The 21,391-nt window shown below is 37.8% G+C and overlaps 1 protein-coding gene across 6 annotated transcripts in view; it reads left to right on the forward strand.

Annotated features, from left to right (window-relative positions):
- The window catches only part of SMG7 (SMG7 nonsense mediated mRNA decay factor), a 73,876-nt gene that overhangs the window by 45,788 nt on the left and 6,697 nt on the right, over window positions 1-21,391 (forward strand). For 2 of the 6 annotated variants that reach the window (XM_007450140.1, XM_007450137.1), the window contains 14 exons: window positions 515-686; window positions 2,269-2,340; window positions 3,448-3,598; window positions 3,983-4,118; window positions 8,743-8,905; window positions 9,255-9,411; window positions 12,404-12,474; window positions 13,715-13,775; window positions 14,933-15,052; window positions 15,943-16,369; window positions 18,303-18,447; window positions 18,933-19,315; window positions 19,967-20,338; window positions 21,111-21,260. In XM_007450140.1, coding sequence (XP_007450202.1) covers window positions 515-686; window positions 2,269-2,340; window positions 3,448-3,598; window positions 3,983-4,118; window positions 8,743-8,905; window positions 9,255-9,411; window positions 12,404-12,474; window positions 13,715-13,775; window positions 14,933-15,052; window positions 15,943-16,369; window positions 18,303-18,447; window positions 18,933-19,315; window positions 19,967-20,338; window positions 21,111-21,260 — 2,580 coding nt within the window. The remainder of the gene's footprint in view (window positions 1-514; window positions 687-2,268; window positions 2,341-3,447; window positions 3,599-3,982; window positions 4,119-8,742; window positions 8,906-9,254; window positions 9,412-12,403; window positions 12,475-13,714; window positions 13,776-14,932; window positions 15,053-15,942; window positions 16,370-18,302; window positions 18,448-18,932; window positions 19,316-19,966; window positions 20,339-21,110; window positions 21,261-21,391) is intronic. The other 4 variants (XM_007450141.1, XM_007450139.1, XM_007450138.1 and 1 more) reach the window with 3 other exon arrangements.

The raw sequence follows: 21,391 nt of genomic DNA on the forward strand, positions 1-21,391 counted from the left end.
GAAAGAGTGGGTGCTCTACATAATATCGGAAGTTCCTTCCAGATCTGTAGTACCATGAGATCTTTTGTGTATGCAAAGGCACAAGTTGACCTTGGGCTTAACAAAATAAGTCTCAAGAAACTCCTGAAGTCTGCCAAATATGTTGGTTTGTATTTAAGTCAAATTTGTAACCAACCACCAGTGTTTAATGGGTTTTGTGTGTTTCTAAGAGGAAAAGAAGATAGATAGATAATTTCATGGAGTTGCTTGCTGAATGAGTCTGAATACCCTCCTTAAGTGGTCCTTTTTTTAATGCTGCTTTTCCTTTTAGATGTACATCCTGGATTGCTCTAATTCTTGAGAACTCAAAAGATGTGATTTGTAATGAATGTTACTAGTTATCCTATGAAAGGTTATCCTATCTCAGGTGTCAGTAGTATGTGATATTAGTTACACATGCAAACTTTACTGTTAGAGCACTTCTGACTTACCAGTTCTGACTCAATACTAAATCTTGCTTATGTTCTTCTTTTAGTTATTACAAGAACTGTGTACAGTGTTTAATGTAGATTTACCATGCCGTGTGAAGTCTTCCCAATTGGGAATTATCAGCAATAAACAGACGCATACCAGCGCCATAGTGAAGCCACAGTCTAGCTCCTGTTCCTATATCTGCCAGCACTGCCTCGTCCACCTTGGAGACATTGGTGAGCCATTGGTGTGAAGGAATTGATAATGCATTCATGCTTTTCTTTGGAGTAGTCACAGAAAGAAATTATTTTCCTTTAAAAATACACACACAACTTAAATTGTCATAAGAGGAAACTATAAAATGTATTTTAAGGAACCTAGATTTTCGGAATGCTTTGGGATTGGCAAAGGATCTTGAAGGAAGTAACTTTCATATTCAGATTTAAATTTTATTCAGACTTTATGCAGTTGTAGGCAAATAATAAACCAGCAAAAATATAATCAAAGCTAAATTTTTCAAGAGTGGTGCCATAATATTTTCTAAAGTCTGTACTCCTTTGGAATTGTGGGGTTTATAAAAATTAGTCATTCTGAAGCTTAGATTGCCTTTTTTTTTTCTTCCTATCTGTGCATTAAAAGCTCATTTTTAATTGTTTCCTCTTTACAGTTAGATTTGTATTTCCATTTTATATATTTTATCTGGGAGTGTTATATAACTTATTTATTCTTGTTCATTCCTTTAAGGTGACCTAAAAGGGTTGTAAAACAAATTAACTATAGGATTATGTTTTGGCTGTCCTCAAATATCAAGGAATGGAGAGCATTACTGCTTTAAGTTCAAAGATTTTAGATTTCTTGATGTCATAAATCATTGACTTCATGAGAGGTCACATCAAAGTAAACACTAAAATTTCTACAGGGAGATTCAGTGAGTAGTATATTTAGATTGGTTTTGCTTTCAATGTATTCTTTGCACACACATAAATAATATTGCAATAGGTATGAGGTATTTTTCTTTTTCAAGATTTATTTATTTATTTATTTTTGGCTGCATTGGGTCTTCGTTGCTGCACGCAGGCTTTCTCTAGTTGTGGCGAGCAGGGGCTACTCTTTGTTGCGGTGCACGGGCTTCTCATTGCGGTGGCTTCTCATTGCAGAGCTCGGGCTCTAGGCGTGCAGGCTTCAGTAGTTGTGGCACACGGTCTCAGTAGTTGTGGCTCGCAGGCTCTAGAGTGCAGGCTCAGTAGTTGTGGTGCACAGGCTTAGTTGCTCCGCGGCATGTGGGATCTTCCTAGACCAGGGGTCGAACCCGTGTTCCCTGCATTGGCAGGTGGACTCTTAACCACTGCGCCACCAGGGAAGTCTGGTATGAAGCATTTTTCAAAATCACTTTATAAGATATTGAAGAAATACATAAATTTCAGATCATATTGTATAGTGTTTTTTGTTTTGTTTTGTTTTTAAGTGCCATATAACTCACCCCTTCTTGTGGGCCGGCTCCAGGTCACCAGCATAGTCCATAGTGGGAGCTGGTGATGCATGACACTAGAGGACCTGAAAAAGGGGGCTAGGTAAGCTTTAAAATTGGTTACATGCTGAATGTCCCAAATAGGGAAGGCTGGATAGACACTTCACACATAATCCTATAGTTAATTTGTTTTAAAATATTTTCTTTCTTTAATCATCTTAATTTAATTTTAATGTGTTTATTAATTTTAAATTGTTAAACTATAGCTGTTTTGGAAATATTACCCTAATGCTTGTTTTATCTGTTTGTTTGTTTGTTTTTAAACTAAACTTTCTTTTTCCTCCTCTCAGCTCGATACAGAAACCAGACCAGCCAGGCAGAGTCCTACTATAGGCATGCGGCTCAGCTTGTCCCCTCTAATGGTGAGTGGGCCATGTCAACTTGTGGTTGATTATGACACTTTACTCTAGATATAGAAAAATGGTAAATAGTTCAAGGCTCATCTTTCAAGTGTTAAGAAACCAAAAAATGTTGAGTTTTGGTATTGATTATTATATTTTTCCTTTTAACTGTACATTCTCTGTAACTGGAAATAAATTTTTTTAACTAATATTATGATTGTCAGTAAAGCAGTATAAATAGAATATCTCCTAATGTGATCTAAAATTGTTTCAACAACTCTGGCTTCCTTAATTACTTATAGAATAATTTTCTTTTTTTTTTTTTTTTTAAATATGTGCCTGATTTTTTTTTTTTTGCGGTATGCGGGCCTCTCACTGTTGTGGCCTCTCCCGTTGCGGAGCACAGGCTCCGGATGCGCAGGCTCAGCGGCCATGGCTCACGGGCCCAGCTGCTCCGCGGCATGTGGGATCTTCCCAGACCGGGGCACAAACCCGCGTCCCCTGCATCGGCAGGCGGACTCTCAACCACTGCGCCACCAGGGAAGCCCCCTAATTTTCTTTTTAATACCATCATTTCCCTCCTAGAAAAATTCTCTTTTATTACTAAAATATAATGCTTTTGTCTTTTGATGGCTCCCAAGATAGGCATTAGCAGTGATTCTTGAATTAAATTACTGTACATGTTTGGTGATCTACATTCTTGTTAAGCCACATTGAAAGTCCTTTAAATTCTAAAGGAGCCGCTTGAAGGCAGGGATGGCAGTTGGACAAATTATTTCATGTTGTCTGTGGCTGCTTTCCCACTAAAATAGCAGAGTTGAGTAGTTGTGATAGAGACTCTTAGATCCACAAAGCCAAAAATATTTATTGTCTAGCCCTTTCTGAAGTCTTATTTGAACTTACTGTGCTCTTCATCCTAATTATGTGACTTTTCAACCTAAATATAATATGTACCATAGCTGAAGTGTGCTGTTTTACATTATGCCATTTTAATGAGATAGTCATGAGATTTACTTCATAAAATACTCCCCATTGTTAATATAAAGATTTAAAAACTGACCTTCTGTGTTCTGATAGCAAGACTTCATGCATTTTGGGTTGCTTTAGAATATTAACTTTCTCCTCTAGGTCAGCCTTACAATCAGTTGGCTATCTTAGCTTCTTCCAAAGGAGACCATCTGACCACAATTTTCTACTACTGCAGAAGCATTGCTGTGAAGTTCCCTTTCCCAGCTGCCTCTACTAATCTACAAAAAGCACTTTCTAAAGCACTGGAAAGGTAGGGTTGACTTTTCCAAGAGGACTTTGTAACCTGGTAGCCTTCACCCCTCAAATTTGGGCATGTAAGAAATAATGGCCAGTTACCTATGCTTCTCTTCTCTTAGGTTTGCCTAATTTCTAAACATATACATTACAATAGTTTTGCATGTAGTCATCACTGAATTTCAACCAGTCAGCCTCTGATTTGTTCCCAGTGGAGGAGTACAGGCTGCTGAGTACTGACTCATCTGAGTGTGTTGCAGTTGAAAAGTCAGTCAGATGCCGAATCCTCTCCTTGAGTCACAGGTGCTCAAATAATGTGTTTTTGCAAATCGAAGTCTCCTGTAAGAGGTTTTAGCCATTTTGTTGCTTAAGATTCATGGAAGTTTTTCTTTCGTTTCAGCCGGGATGAGGTGAAAACCAAATGGGGTGTTTCTGACTTCATCAAGGCCTTTATTAAGTTCCATGGTCATGTGTACCTGAGTAAGAGCTTGGAAAAGTTGAGCCCTCTTCGAGAGAAATTGGAAGAACAGTTTAAGGTTAGATTTTTTTAAATAGAGAATTTTTTGTCTTGTCTAAATGAGGAAACGTAAGATTTGGAGAAGGCTTACTCCCACTTTTTATGTCATTACTTAATTGCAAACTGTTGATAAAACCTAAATTTAAAGCATGTGAAATTCTTGCATACAGCATTCCTTCAGTTTAAACTGAGGTGCTGTCTATGTAAAGAAATACAGCAGCAGTGTTTTCACTAAGTAGCTCAAAATATCATTTGGCAGAAAATATCATAGTGGGAAAAAACAATTTTTCCTCCTTCCTTCTCAGACCAAGCACCTTTCTTTTCTCAGTTTTGGAAGTCCTACATTTGATGGTTTCTGTATTTAAATATGATTCTGTTACCTACTTCATAGATAGTAACCCCATTCTGCAAACCGAGCGCATTGTTCTCATTGTGCTTTGATCTATCAGAGTTTGTGGCTGATTGAAGGAATGTAAAATGAGAGCTTCATTCAACAGGAGTATGTTGTACTAATTTGTATAAGGAGATAAAATTAAGTAACCTTTGTTCTATTTATATATATGAAAATAATTTTTTATTAGTATATTAAATTAGCAGTTTAAATGTAGTATAATTTATATAATATTGGAGGAGTCAAAAGTAAGTATTAGTATTAATTTTATTTTTAGTTCATATATTCAACAAATATTTGACTAGTATGTATCAGTCACTGTTTTAGTCACTAGAATCAACAGTAAACAAGACAGTCTCAAAGAACATTTTATATTTCTTGGTTACTTCTGAGTATCTATACACTTGGGGAATTGTCTGTAACTACTTTACAGTTTTATAAGTATTATAAAAGTTTCACATTCCAGAGATTGTTGAACTTAGACAGTTGAGATAATAAATTAGCCAAATATAGTCAGTGTGAAATAGTTTTTACAGATAATCATTTTTAGTTGATATTTTTTATGTGTAAGAGATCATACTAAATAACTATAATAGACATAGTTTGTTTTAAAATAAGCTTCTAGAGTCCCCTTCTGTTCTTTGCTTCTCTTAGTGACCTATTTAAATTTAGCCCATGATTTATAGAGTTGGGTACATGAAAGAAGCAACCAATTTTTTAAAGCCCTAGGCTGTTCAGCCTAGAAAGAACAAACAAGGCTAAATAGTTTCATTATAAGTTTTCAGTTCTATGAAGGATTATTTTAAAGTAACCCACCTTTGTCTTCCTGAGGTCAGAAATAAAATCTTAAAATTTAAATAAAGACTGTAGGGGGTTACTGAGGTGGTCTCTCTTTTGAGAGATTAAGAGTCGGATTGACAGCCATCTTTCTTGGACGGTTTAGGTGCAGTCCCATTAACTAGCAGGGAGTTGGACCAGATGACATTTTGATCTTGCTTCCAGCTCTGGTTCTGTGAAAGATATACTCCCTAAATGGGGAGGAAGGGGGGACCTACCTTAGTGAGATCTTCTCTATGTAAGTTATTCTTGTATAGAATCTAGTCAATTTTGTATTTGGTTCAACCTCAAATACTAATACTCTCTTCAGATATATTTCTGAATGTGAAGTTCTGGGGGGTGTATGTGGGCAATTGCTAAAATACACTTTGAAATATCATTCCAACACTCTGAGTTAAACATAGTATGAGGCAGATCTATTTTAAACCTCACCCAGTACTGAAATGTCAGAAGAAAGTTGTTGGAGTGAAATTTTAGCATAGTTGAGTAAGTATTTCTAAAGCCTTTATAGATAATTAGTATTATCCACATGTAAACATCAGTGTATCTGTCTAACTAGCAAGTCTTTAGCTACTAAGCAGAAACGTGTACCAACTTGAGGTTCGTTGAAGGACTTAAGGCCTGGGATTTAGGAATTGAGATACAAGGCTTTTTCTATCTGTTAAATGTGTGCTGTTTCTTAATGGTATTTAGTTCAGTATATTCCTCAACTGCTGTTGAAAGTGTCTTTGAGGAACGATAAGTCAGTTCCGGTTTGATTTTGTTCCCAGGGAACTCCTCTCGTTTACTAAAATACAATCCAAATGTTATGAAATTACAAGTGAATAATTACATATTTACTTCTAAAGGTCTGGGTTATTCCTTCACTAAGTGTTTGAGTACCTACTGTCTACTGTGTACTTTTCTGAAGCTCTTAGAGATATACAGGGGAGAACAAGACAAAGTCTGTGTGTTCATGAACTTACATTATCATTTGCTAGTACTAGGCTGCACTCACGCTTTAATGTTTCTGTGCACACACTAGAAAAATTTTTTTAAAGGGCTAGGATTTGTTTGGTAGGACATCACCTTCTAAAATAAATGCCAGTGGATTTATAGATACAAGGGATACATTGCTAAAAACTATACTTCAGGAAAAAATGCTTTTTGAAAAATACAAATTAATATTCTCATGCCAATATTATGCATTTCTGTAAATGATCAGCTTGATCTATAAGGTTGGATGTAGAGATTGAAGGAGAAGTTTTGAGGGAGAACTCTGGAGAAGAGATAGCATTTCAGGACATTTGGAGTAGAGGAAAGAAAAATGGTCGATATCTTTAGAAAAGGAGTGAGCATTCTTGATGTGTATACTGGAAAGGCAGATGACAAGGAAACAGAGAGATGATAGGGAGAACAGAGTTAAAGAAAAGTAGAATTGTATTCTTTTCCAATGATAACGTGAAAGGTCTTATTAGTAGAATTATAGAACTTATTCTGGATATTTCCGATTCTTTAACTCTGTAAAAAAAAAAAAAATCTCAGAATAGGCTAAACAGAGGCAGCTGTAAATTTCTGAGATGGTAGGATCTCTTGTCACTGCTGGTAGAACTGTAAGTAGTTTTCTGTTTCCCACCATAAGGCTAGTGACAGTGAATCGCCCACTTTCTCCAAAAATTTTCCCTGGGGAGGGAGAGTACTTGGCTATGCTAAAGTGTAGGGCAAAGCCAGGTATTATCTCTAATAGCTATCAACTTTGTTAGGAACTTGTGTTTGAAAAATATTTTATATGGGAGTAATCTAAATTTCTGTAGATATTAAGGTAGAAAGGGTGATGAAGTTAAGGCTAACTGAGAGCATGTAGGTGAATTTTTCCATATAGTGCTTATTAGCAGGTCACTGTGAACACCTAGTTATTAAGTAAAAGAAATTTGATTATGTAGACCATGCTTTTCTAATAGGGGAAAATGTAAGTGTAATAATTTGTTCAAGCACCTATAACACTTGTTAATGATTGCTTTAGTTTACCATTTACCCTGTGTTCCAGATATGTTCTTGCTATCTATCTCATTTATAAATAAGTTTCTTTTGGGACTTCCCTGGTTGTCCAGTGGTTAAGAATCCACCTCCCAATGCAGGGGACGTGGGTTCAACCCCTGGTTGGGGAACTAAGATCCCACATGCCTCAGGGCAGCTAAGCACACGTGCTGCAACTACTGAGCCTGTACATTGTGGAGCCTGCGCACCACAGCTAGAGAGAAGCCTGCACGCCGCGACAAAAGATCCCGCATGCTGCAACTAAGACCTGACAGGGCCAAAAATTAAATAAATAAAAAAATATTAAAAATAATAAATAAGTTTCTTTAAATGTGTCAAGCCTTTGAAAGAGTAAATCTTATGACAAATTTATTAAGTCATCTATTATGTACCAAGAGTTCAAAACATATTTTTTGAGTCTTTTTATTTGAAATTTTGATTTTCACTCTGTGCACCTACTTTCTAGTCATTGGTCCCAGTTTAATATTTTAGTATGTTTGCATCTCTTATAAAACAGCTTCTAATGGATTAAGATGTATGAATTTATTGATAGTCCCCTAAAATGTTTGTCTCAGATCATATTTTAAAAATATACAGGGACTTGCCTGGTGGCGCAGTGGTTAAGAGTCCACCTGCCAATGCAGGGGACACAGGTTTGAGCCCTGGTCTGGGAAGGTCCCACATGCTGTGGAGCAACTAAGCCCGTGCGCCACAACTACTGAGCCCATGTGACACAACTACTGAAGCCCTCATGCCTAGAGCCCGTGCTCCGCAACAAGAGAAGCCACCACAATAGGAAGCCCATGCACTACAATGAAGAGCAGCCCCCACTCACTGCAACTAGAGAAAGCCCATGCACAGCAATGAAGACCCAATACAGCCATAAATAAATAAATAAATGTATTTTTTTAATTATAAAATATATATGTATAATGTCTCATGGAAAAAAGTATTGTTTAAAAAAAAAACAGCTCAAACAGCTCTGTGGTGTCTGGGTTTAATCCTTTCAAGGCAAAAAGTCAACATGAGAAACATCAGACCATGTCAGACTCAATTAAAATACTCATCTATAGGGACTTCCCTGGTGGCACAGTGGTTGAGAGTCCGCCTGCCGATGCAGGGGACATGGGTTTGCACCCCGGTCCGGGAAGATCCCACATGCCGCGGAGCGGCTGGGCCCATGAGCCATGGCCGCTGAGTCGGCGCATCCGGAGCCTGTGCTCCGCGGCGGGAGAGGCCACAACAGTGAGAGGCCCGCATGTCGCAAAAAAAAAAAAAAAAATACTCATCTATAAATGTTACCTTTGTGGCTTTAAATGCAGACTGCCAGTTTAATTCTTGTGTCAAAGATGGCTTCTGTTCTTGATAATATATTCAATATTCCTGTCTTCTTTTACAGAGGCTGCTATTCCAAAAAGCTTTCAACTCTCAGCAGTTAGTTCACGTCACTGTCATTAACCTGTTTCAACTTCATCACCTTCGTGACTTTAGCAATGAAACGGAACAGCATAGTTATAGCCAAGATGAACAGCTGTGTTGGACACAGTTGCTGGCCCTCTTTAGTGAGTATTAAATCATTTAACTTTCTATGCCATCTTCTTTGGAAAGCATGATCTTAGGCATTTTCATCATTATAACAAAGCATTAGTAACATTAAAAAGTGTCCTACATTTCTTAATATCAAATCAGGGGCCTAAACCCTAAGTTCTGTCCGTTTATCTGCTGACACCCCCTCATCAACTGTATCTATAACATTTTTAACATAGGAAAGAAAATGGCTTTTTAGAAAGAAGCTGTAAGATATTTTAAGTATTAAGTAGGATACAGCAGGAGGCTCATAATAATATTTTAATTCGGACTGGTACACAATTTCAAATATCTTATGCTCTCTGAACACATTTTTTCTTTAAGTGTCTTTTCTTGGCATCCTGTGCAAGTGTCCTCTCCAGAACAAGTCTCAGGAGGAATCCTACAATGCCTATCCCCTACCTGCAGTCAAGGTCTCCATGGACTGGCTGAGACTCAGACCCAGGGTCTTTCAGGAGGCAGTGGTGGATGAAAGACAGTAGTAAGTGTCTCAGAGTTTCATGTTAGCTTGTGTGCTTTGTTTGTTTGATATTCAGATATGTAGAAACTGCCTTCTAAAACAGTATTGGAATAATGGAAAACTTTGTGTTTTCCACCTACTCTCTAGAAATTGAACTGAAGACTTCTTTGTATGCTTTTTATTTATTTGTTTGAATTCTTCATGCGAGGCACAATCTTAAGGATTTCTGACTCCCTGTGTGCTCCCCCTGTTCCTGGTTGCCATCCTGGGGAAAAGGCATTTTTCACATTTCAAAATGAAATAGAAGTAAAACCAGTTTGTTTCTTATTCATTATCATATGCCCCAATTTTATGCTTAGGAGTTGAAGGGAAGAGATTTTTACTTCTTCCATTCTTTTCTGTACATAAGCTGTTTGTTGCCTTTTAGTAACACCTGATTTGAGTTATATTTGTTTTAAGCATAGAAGATTGGAAGTTATTTTGGCTCTCACTATTTTCTCTGTAATTTCTACTCAGAATAATTCTGACAGTTCTTAGGAACTATTCATTTTACAGTGACAAATGAAAGCTTTCAGTGTATCTTTGATTATAGGAATAAATATTTCCAGTAAGGCTTTGCAGTGAGTGGGAAGTTCCTCCCCTGCATATATATTTTTTTCCCCTGCATATTTTGATGGTGGATATTAGGAGAGTCTCTGAAATATCTGCTTTGTGGCCCAGTATCTACACATTGACCAAGGTCACAACTTAGAAAATGTCCAAGCCACATTTAAGACCCTGTGATCCCTCTTACTGCATACTTCTCTTTCCTCTTTTCCCCTCAAACCTAACTTTAAGCACCTTCATTTTTGACATTGTCATGAATAGAGTTTAGCAACCTAGTACAACATACTACACATCTCCTTTCTGTGCCAATGTAGGTATTAGTAAGTCATACATATTTTTAGACATTGCTTTCTTGCACCGGGTTTTCATTTCTCGACCAGAGGTAGACATTTTTCCTTCCTGTGTGTACTTTAGAACTTGTGTTTGGTTCAGTAACTTACATCAGTAATGCTGTGAAAGAAGCTTTGATATTTTTATTTGGTTTTTTGTTCCTATACAGTGATCTTTTAGGCCCATTCTGTGCATTCCCATTTCTTTCTTTCTTTTTTTTTTTCCTTTCTCTTTTTAATTTTATTTTGGCCATGCCACGCAGCTTACAGGATCTCAGTTCCCTGACCAGGGACTGAACCCGGGCCATGCGCCGAGTCCTAACCACTAGACCACCAGGGAACTCCCAGTGCATTCCCATTTCTTATCGTTGCAAAGGATATTCAGCCAGAAGGAATAGTTTATTTACAAACTTTTTTACTTTTTCTTCCCTGTCATTTTCTCTTCCCCATTCCTTCTTTTAGATTTGTTGGGATCTTTAGAATTTGGCCTTGCAGGTATTTCATTCTGTCTTAAATTATGTTACTACTCATTTTAGGCTAGTGTGGGGTATTTCTCTGAAACTGAAGATTTTCCTTATATGTCTGATTTATCAAGGTGTAATAATCTTCATTTATATCTTTTAAATGATGAAAAAAACAATTCCTCTTTGTGAACTCAGAGTTTTATATATATTCAAATGACCTTCAGTTTCTTGCTTTTGGGCCTTTGCAATTTCTAGAACTTGTTTTCCTCTGTACTTTTTTTTGAGAGCATGTTATCTTAAGCTAACAAATGCATGAAATAGTGATGTATTTTTTTCCTTTGTAGAAAGCAAAGTTAGACTTAAGTAACCCACAGTGGGGTAAAGCAATATATCATTAAATCATTTCTCACACTCTTTTTCTGTAGTCTGTTTCTTGAGATCTCATATTTGTTGCATAAAGACATTGTTGTTCTAGTCTAACATTCTTTTTGGGTTATTAACCTTATTTTTCAACTGTCTCATAATTCGTTACGTCCCCAAAGACTTGTAGCAGACATTTATTCTTCAGTGTTTATTTCCTTGTATATTTTTTCTATATTATTCATTTATATTTTTTCAAGCAGCATATTCCCATATTTCAAAGTGTAAAACTGTCAGAAATAGTTGTCAGCTTCCAGGTTTTTTCTGTGATGTGGTGATGTACCTCCAATTTCTGTATCCTGGGCAACTCACCTTGGGCTTTCTTTTTTTTTTTTTTTCTTGCGTTATGCGGGCCTCTCACTGTCGTGGCCCCTCCCATTTGCGGAGCACAGGCTCCGGACGCGCAGGCCCAGCGGCCACGGCTCACGGGCCCAGCCGCTCCGCGGCACGCGGGATCCTCCCGAAACGGGGCACGAACCCGCGTCCCCTGCATCGGCAGGCGGACTCCCAAGCACTGCGCCACCAGGGAAGCCCAGGGCTTTCTTTTTTTAAAACACACTTTTCACCAACATTGGTTGTTAAATATTTCAAGAAAACCTTAATGTTACCTTCAGTAGATTGTGATTATTTTTAATATTTTAACTAAATATTAAGAATATTTTTTAATATTTTGCAAACTTTGGCAAAACTTTTGTATTAGGAAACAGAGGTAAGGATATTACAGCAATGTGTGGATTTTGTTGTATCATAAAAAGGCATAGTCATCACTTTGAACAGAGGATGTGATTTGACTATGATGTAACCACACCCCCATCACAGATTAAAAACTAGTAATGGGTTCCACAACTGATAATGTATGTGAAAACTGTAAAAACATAATGTGCTATTTCTCTGGTCAAAAATTTCTCAGTAAATATCAATGTTTAAAACTGACAAATTAATTTTACTAATTGTTAAATTAGGAGCCTGGGAAACAATCTGCAGTAGTAGGTCTCTATCATGGAAATTTGGCCCTTTTGGTGTTTCTTATCTAGACACATTTGGAAATATGTTTTAGGAAATCATACAGCCTTTAAAATGCTGAAGCAAGGGAAAAATACATAGTCACGGTCCTATAGGTAACACTTTCATGGCTTATTAGTGTTCTGGTTTTTCATGCAAAAATAAAGTCTCAACTATCTGTTTAATTTACAGCATTTGGCCTTGGCTAATTTCTCTTCTGAATAGTTTCCATCCCCATGAAGAGGATCTTTCAAGTACTAATGGTAAGGGCTACCTTAATCTTGTGTCACTGACATTGTTCTCCATCACTAATAGTGGGCTTAACGCCAGAGAAAAACAGGGTTTTGTTCTTAAGTGTTTGACTTTAAATGTAGTAACTCAGAAGTGACTTTGAGCTCTATATTGATTAAGTGGGTGGAAATAGAGGTAATGTTCCTCCAGTTCTCTCAGCAGCTTATTCTCCTATTTAGCTACATTTGCATAGGAGTCCAGAGAGTGTAGTACCTTCAGATTCTTTCCATCTTCCTTTCCTCCTCACTCTTAGTAGTTTTTTTTAAGGAACTAATGTGAACAACATTATTCTTTCAAAGTAATACTTGCTTATCATAGAACATTTGGGACATACAAACATAACACACGTCGCCCTTAATTCTTTCATACAGAGATACTTTCTGTACTATTCACATGACAGTGTATTTTCTTTGAGGCTTTTACTTATGTGTACATACACACAACCTGCATGTGATTGATGGAACTTTGTACCTGCTTTATAATTTAACATAATACAACTTTGTACCTGCTTTATAATTTAACACTACTTTGTTAGCCTTTTCCTTTGTCATTTAAACACTTTGGAACATGATTTTTACAGGCTGCTTAATATTCCGTCCTGTGGCTCTGCCATAATTTATTTTATCATTGTCCATTTGCTTAAAAAATTTCCCCATTATAAATAATCCTGCACTGAACAATCCGTAGTTGACTCCTTTCTGATTATTTTTCTTCCATTACATCAGTGCCCCTCAAGCATCATATTTGCAAATGAGTCACCTGGGATCTTGTTAAAATGCAGTTTATGACTCAGTAGGTTTAGGATAATGCCCAAGATTCTGTATTTCTTACAAGCTCCCAAGTGATGTCAATGTTGGTATTCAATACTTTGAGTTAACAAGGAGATAATCTAAACATTGTGATTAATGGATCCGAGGCTTTGAATCTTTAAGGCTGCTAGGGGGGGAAAAATGTCCATTGTAACCATCCTCCTCAGCACTGAGTAGTAGGTGAGTATTAGGACAATGTCTAGGGCCCAAAGGCAACATGCAAGGGTTTGACAGGTGAGTTATTCTATCAAGATTACTATAAAGAAGAGCAGAGAACTATGAGCATTATAGTTTCTTTCTGTCTAAAAAATACTTTTTTTTTTTAATTTAAGAAGTAATATCGTGCTGAATGACAATATTTTAATTAAGATATTTACAAATCTTGTTTTCTGCCCTTCTGTAGCTACACCACTTCCAGAGGAGTTTGAGTTACAAGGATTCTTGGCTTTGAGACCTTCTCTCAGGTAGATGGCTTTTATCACTGTTTACCTAGCGTATAAAAAAGCTTCCTAATCAACTTCCCTATATGTCCATTCTACTCTGCTTCAGCAATTATATTTTTAAAGTACAGGCTTGATGATGTCCCATTACTAATACAAAACCTTCAATTTACCCATCCCCAGTTGTTATAATATCTGTTTTAGCTTAATGTCCAAATGCTTAGTTTTTCAGTCATATTTCCTGCCACTTTCACCTTCCCCCCCTCCAATACTTACACATATTATACATACACTATGTCCTGTACTTGAATAGTTCTGTATATTTATTCCTCCAAAACTTTGTTCATGCTATGCCTAGAACATTCCCACTTCCTCGTTTGCCCTTCCCTTACCAACCTGTTAGCACTTAACCATACCTGTCCAAGGTCCAGCTCAGGTATCACTTAACTCTGTGAAACCTTTTCAAAGCTTATCGGAAGAAACTAACCCTTCTTTATTATGCTTCTCTTATTCTTTGTTTAGCTTTTATTTCTTCAGATTAAATCATAATTATTTGTTCCTTAAGGTAGGGACTATTTCTCATTTATCTTTGTATCCTTAGTATCTGACCTACTGCCTAGCAATTCTTAGATGCTGCTGCTTTTTTTTTTTTTTTTAAAGATAGCTTAATGAGAAATCTGAAAAATCCTTATTTTTTAGGTTGACTTACCTTTCTAACGTCAGTTAGTTCTTTGCTGTATGTACTTTATGATATGTATACATTTTTTCTGATTTAGATTGGGCCACCTTAAAGTGGATAGATTACTACTATTTGTCAGAATAGGCGTTTCAGAGACCCTTAGCATTGCCATGGTCATTTGAAGTAAATTACTTATAATGCAAGGTTAGTGTTAATGAAAACTGTATTCTTAGGATAAAAGAATCTTTCCTAATAAAAGATGGTGATTTATTTGAGCTCCTCTGTGAGAAAGTGAAATATAAGTAAAAATATCACATTAATATAGTGAATTTTGCATATTGTCTTTTCTACTTTGCTTCATTGTATTTACAGTCTTTGGGAGCGTAAATAAATTCAAACAAATGCAGTTGCTTACATTAAATAGCTAACCTGTATGGAAAAATCTGAAGCCATTGCAGTTCATTAGGTTTAATTTTCTATAATTTGCTTATATCAATTTTAGGAACTTGGATTTTTCCAAAGGCCACCAGGGTATTACAGGAGACAAAGAGGGTCAGCAAAGACAAATACGACAGCAGCGCTTGATCTCTATAGGCAAATGGATCGCAGATAATCAGCCAAGGTATTCCTCATCGGATACACACACAGCCCCCACATGAGTTTTAGACTTGGTATAATGCTATTGATTGTAAACTCTTAAGTCAAAATGTTGGTAACACAGCATCAAACTATGACCCTAGTGATCATACGTATCTCTTTATTTAACCTCTGTTCTCTCATTATACTGTCTTAGAGGAGTTTGCCTTGTCGCCACTGTTTATCATGAGCTTTTTCTCCAATTTATAAACATCTATATAAATCTAACTAAATTGTATGTTCACAGTTATGGTGATCTGTATTGACAGGGGCATGGTGGTCAGTTTCAGTCAAGACAGACCAGGATGGTGCTAGTTAAATATAAAGCAGGTATGGTAGTTGGTGTAATAGACAGGGCATAGGTTTTAGAGTCAGATAGATTTGAATTCAGTGTCTAGTTCTGCCACTCCCCCAGGTGTGTGTCCTTAGGATCACTGTGGTTGATTATAACCTTTCCAAAGTCAGCAACTGTTTCATATTCATTTTTGTATTCAGGTTCATATTGTACTGTAAGCCACTCACATGGTTGCATATTTGAATAAACTTAATACCTCTGAGCTTCAGTTTTCACGCCTATAAAACAGGAATTATAGCTACTTCAAGGGCCTAGTCTAGTGTCTTGTGCTTAAAACATGCTGAGTAAATGTAGCTGTACTTATTAGAGAACATTAAAAGGGCATGGGAATGTGTGGTGGTGATGTTCAGTGGGATAATGAGAATCTGAGTTTACATAACTGCTTTTTATGTTACCTGAACCCACACCGTTATACCCTGCTGTTTCCCACATTTTAAGGCTGTGGGACCCATACACAGTTCAGTTGTTATTGTCTTTTAGATTTGTGTTTTTCATATATGGATTTATTTTTACTTTTTTAGGCTGATTCAGTGTGAAAATGAGGTAGGGAAATTGTTGTTTATCACAGAAATCCCAGAGTTAATACTGGAAGACCCCAGTGAAGCCAAAGAGAACCTCATTCTGCAAGAAACAACCATCATAGAGTCACTGGCTGTGGATGGGAACCCAGGACTGAAATCAGTGCTGTCGACAGGCCGAAATCTAAGCAACAACTGTGACACAGGAGAGAAACCAGTGGTCACCTTCAAAGAGAACATTAAGCCACGAGAAGTGAACAGAGACCAAGGAAGAAGTTTTCCTCCCAAAGAGGTGAGAAGGGACTGTAGCAAAGGAATAACTGTAACTAAGAATGATGGAAAGAAGGACAACAACAAGAGGAAAACAGAAACCAAGAAATGCACCTTAGAAAAGTTACAGGAAACAGGAAAGCAGAATGTGGCAGTGCAGGTAAGCTGTATTTGAACTATTAAAGCAGGTAGAGGAAGGCTCACACAAAAGGCAAGATTTTTCATTTTGTTCCTAAAGCCTTGAGAATTGACTATTCTGGAAGCTTCATTGCATTCTTAGAAGGCTGCATAGTAAGGTCATGTAAAGAACTATGGTAGATGGGTACTCCACCAACTCTCAGGAATTGTAATGTGAGTGAAAAAAATCTCAACCTGATTTTTGTCAGTTCTCTCCAGTTTAAGTGACTGGAAATAACCAGTTGCAGAGCTATCAATTTCACAAAGAATTACATTTTCTTTGGAAGGTATAATTGTGGTTTATTAATGCTATAGTGGAAAATTTGGGGTCTTTTATAGATCCCATAGAACCAAGTATATTAAGGCTTACACGGTGGTTTTTTGTTTTTTGTTTTTCAGATTCACTATACAAAATAAAATATATTCTTGGGGAAAGATGAGGCTATTTTCCTTGACACTTATACCAGCCCTAGCTAGTAGCATTATATAACCTCAGTGTTATCCTGGCTCATGGGAATTTGTAAAGCAAGAACCCAAGTCTCTTGCTGGGAAAGGATAAACACTGCTCAGTTATTTGTAACTTTTCTTTTAAATGCACACACACACACACACACACACACACACACACACACACTGCTCAGTTATTTGTAACTTTTCTTTTAAATACACACACACACACACACACACACACACAACTTTCCAAGGAGATACAGATGATTTCATATAAACAAAAGAGTCTTTACTCTGTGCTGGTTTTATTAACACCGCTAATGTTTGTAGCCATTTGATTATTAACACATTTTGGCAAATGTATTTATTTACAGTAGGCATGAGGAATCTTACAGTTTTGAAGTCTGCTTGCAAATAAACATTACCTGCAGTGCATTTCCCTTACAGTTTTTTGCAGGGAAAGGGAGAAATAAGAACATAGTAGTTCTGTTTTAAGGTTAATAACAGGGGAAGAAACAGAGAAAAACATGGTAGAAATTGAGGAAAGGCACAGAGAAAGTGAGAGGTGTTGGGGAAAGGCAAGGAAGAAAACAAAAGAATTATAAGGCCACAGGACCAGTGTCCCCTAAAGGGATAAAGAGTTCAGCATTTCCTGCCTGCTGTGGCTCTATCCTCTGAAACTGCCTCCCCAAAAGGTCCAGATGGAAAATAAAATCTCTTTTCTGGTCTCATCCTTTTTAAATCTGACTATTGATGATTAAAGAAAACCTGACAGTTGTCAATATATCACCACCCTCTGTACCTCATCCTGAGTTTTCTATAAATGCTACCTATTTTTACTCACTTTACTCATCTTTACATTACTTGAGCAGTGCATATGGCATCTACTTCTCTCCAGCTCCATGTGTAGGATCTCAGGCCTGTTTCTTACTGCTGAAAGTATCCTTATTTATTCTGGGGGTGGTAGGGTTGCAGGGTGGAGGGTGGATGCCTGACTGATACCCTTAAAGCTGCCCAGATGAAGTTAAACTGAGGGCCAAAAGTGTCTCATCTGTGGATTAGTGGTCATTATTCATTCATAATTCATGTACATTAAGAGAATACAGGGCCATGAGGCCCATAACAGTGGCTTGAGATCATAGGCAGCTTTTTAAACCTGTTGGCATCAGGTGTCTCGTTTGTAAAACAAATGAGTTCTCAGGTCTTTTCTGTATTTCGTACTTTTATGATATTGTGAAAGCAAAATAATTAGACAAGTAAAACTAAGCCCTTATAACTTTTTTTGGCAATTAAATAATTTGACTTTCCCATTTTTAATTTAGGTGAAGTGAAATATCTGCAGCATATACTTTTTTTTGCGGGGGGGGCATAGTAGAATTTTAAATACTTTCTTAGAGTAGGTGCTTCTTTCTGACATGTTTGAGTTTCAGATTATTATAGATAGTTTTGCTTCTGGTTGGTCATAGGTAAAATCCCAGACAGAATTAAGAAGGACTCCAGTGTCTGAAGCCAGGAAAACACCTGTAACTCAAGCCCCAAGTCAAGCAAGTAACTCCCAGTTCATACCCATTCATCACCCTGGAGCCTTCCCTCCTCTTCCCAGCCGGCCAGGTAAAAATATATGTTTTGTAGTTTCTTCTGGTGAATTCCATCTGTGTAGGAGTTTCTGTTAACCCGCTGAGAAATATTAGACTCTGAGTGACATTACTAAACCATAATGTTAAAAGGTATAAGGGAGTTCTCTTTTCCCTAATGTTTATGAAATTGTTTTTTGAGCCATTTCTCTGTAGTTTATGTACAAGTGTATGCTTGTTATTATGAAGGAATTCCTGTCACTAAACATGGCATCTAAGAAACTGCCTTTAGGATACTCCAGTTACCTCCGTGGATAGAAGTAGCGGCCAATAGTCTATATTTAATTCTTGAAATCAGATTAAAGATTGACACTTGATCAGTCTTACTTGATGGTTGATCCCTGTCTTTTATAATTTATTAGAAGACCTCTTCTCCACCCCAGCCCAAAATGACTATACTATTTTTTGTCTTTCTTTTGCTAAGTTTCCTTAGAACTAAAGCTATGTTCTTCTGTTTTGAAGGGTTCCCGCCCCCAACCTATGTTATCCCCCCTCCTGTGGCATTTTCTATGGGCTCAGGTTACACCTTCCCAGCTGGTGTTTCTGTCCCAGGAACCTTTCTTCAGCCTACAGCTCACTCTCCAGCAGGAAACCAGGTGCAAGCTGGGAAACAGTCCCACATTCCTTATAGCCAGCAACGGCCCTCTGGACCAGGGCCGATGAACCAGGGACCTCAACAACCACAGCCACCTTCCCAGCAACCCCTTACGTCTTTACCAGCTCAGCCAACAGCACAGTCTACAAGCCAGTTGCAGGTTCAGGCTCTAGCTCAGCAGCAACAATCCCCTACAAAAGCTGTGCCGGCTTTGGGGAAAAGCCCTCCTCACCACTCTGGATTCCAGCAGGTAATTTACAGTTGTGTGTACTGTCCAGCTGAAGTAAGGAGAGGGGAAGGTTGAAATTATTCCGTGTTTGGTTAATTAAAAATACTAGTTAAGCATTCAGCTACTTCATGCTTAGACTTGTAATGATTATGGGAACACATAAGTCTTCTCTTTGCTGTTTAGGAAAGTTCAGGTGTTCTCCTTTTTACTTTTGTAAAGGACAATAGACCTTAACTACCATTCTTTGCTGCTACTACTTATGAGCTTTATAGAAAAGGATTTTCTGTAAATAATTTCCTCTATTTGAACCTAAACTACAGAAGGGAAATAGTATCGTAATCTAGATGAGGTGTTAATGATACCAGTCTTAAATAATTTGTCATCCCACAGCACTTGAAGCAGAAGGAGAAATGTGTGCACGCCCACCCACACTCACACCCTCATTTGTTAAACCTCTTAAATAATGGAACTGAAAGAGAACATGAGTTCAGTGCCCTTAATCTGTTCCCAGAAAGCTCTGTGTATTGAAAAACGTAAAGAGCAAACAAAACTGCATTGTCTAGAGTTTTGTTGGTGGTAAAATCTCTCAGATTCATTCTGTGATTCCTGAGTACTGAGTGTAAGTAACATTGCATTTTATCCTCATCTTGGTGACAGGCATCTCTTTTTTAGTATCAACAGGCAGATGCCTCCAAACAGCTGTGGAATCCCCCTCAGGTTCAAGGCCCATTAGGGAAAATCATGCCTGTGAAACAGCCCTACTACCTTCAAACCCAAGACCCCATAAAACTGTTTGAGCCGTCAGTGCAAGCTCCTGTAATGCAGCAGCAGCCTCTAGAGAAAAAAATGAAGCCTTTTCCCATGGAGCCATATAACCATAATTCCTCAGAAGTCAAGATCCCAGAATTCTACTGGGATTCTTCCTACAGCATGGCTGATAGCAGAGCTGTAATGGCACAGCAAGCCAACATGGACCGCAGGGGCAAACGGTCACCGGGAGTCTTCCGTCCAGAGCAGGATCCTGTGCCCAGGATGCCATTTGAGGTGTGTGTCCTTTCCTATCACCAGGCACTTCAGAGTTAGGTCTGGGGATGCATGTCCTTTAAATTTCTCAAGTAGATGTTTATAAAGGTCACTCTGCTTCATTAGTGCTGCAGAATGCTGCTGAGTAAATGGGTGCAGCTTTTGGTCTCCTCTTTCCAATTGCATAGTATGCTTGATTTGGGGGAGCTGAAGAATTCTGTTCCTGATTTTGACCTGTGATGGTCTGGCAGAGAAATCATGTGCAGAAATCTCTAACACAGCATATTAGAGAATTCTGAGACAAAGCTCCTCTCAGTTGGGCTGAATCATCTAAGTTTAAAAATAGGTTTATTTCATATTTAAACAAATTGTTTTCTGAGAGGAACAAAGCCGGTTATCTTTGATAGTGGAGTTCCCTGTCCTTGTGCTTTTTATTCATGAGAAACAGGTATGTGTTTGTAACTTTTAAAAAAGCTGTTTCTCTGTTAGCACAAGATAGGCTAATCACTTTGCTCCGTTGGCATTGTTTTACTCACTGCCCACATTAACCTTTTATGTTCTGCTCTGTCACTACTTTTGCTTCTTTCTGTTGTTTCGATCTTTCTCTACCATTGTCCTTGTGTCACTTTGCTTTGGTGTTTCAGAGCCTTTTCCTCTTCGCATAATACTGTCTCACTATTCATTACTTCTTCCTCCTTGACTTTAGTTGCCTTCATCCCCCCAATCATGCTACTACTCCTTTGTGCTTTTGTCATCCCTTATTGCATCTCACTGTGATCCTTTCTGTCACTAGGACCCCAAGGGCTCCCCTCTACTTCCTCCGGACCTGTTAAAGAGTCTGGCTGCCTTGGAGGAAGAGGAAGAGCTGATTTTTTCTAACCCTCCTGATCTTTACCCAGCTCTGCTGGGGCCTCTCGCCTCTCTTCCTGGACGAAGCCTCTTTGTATGTATTTTACATAATTCTTCTTCTTGCTCTAACCTCAACTTCTTTTCTGAGATTTTGTAGTACTTGGAATAGGTGGTTTCTTCTTTCTAGGGCTTTCCTTTTTTAGAGAATTTTAAAACTTATTTCCT

This window comes from Lipotes vexillifer, unplaced genomic scaffold (genome assembly GCF_000442215.2).
Source record: "Lipotes vexillifer unplaced genomic scaffold, Lipotes_vexillifer_v1.1 scaffold97, whole genome shotgun sequence".
Taxonomy (NCBI): Eukaryota; Metazoa; Chordata; class Mammalia; order Artiodactyla; family Lipotidae; genus Lipotes; species Lipotes vexillifer.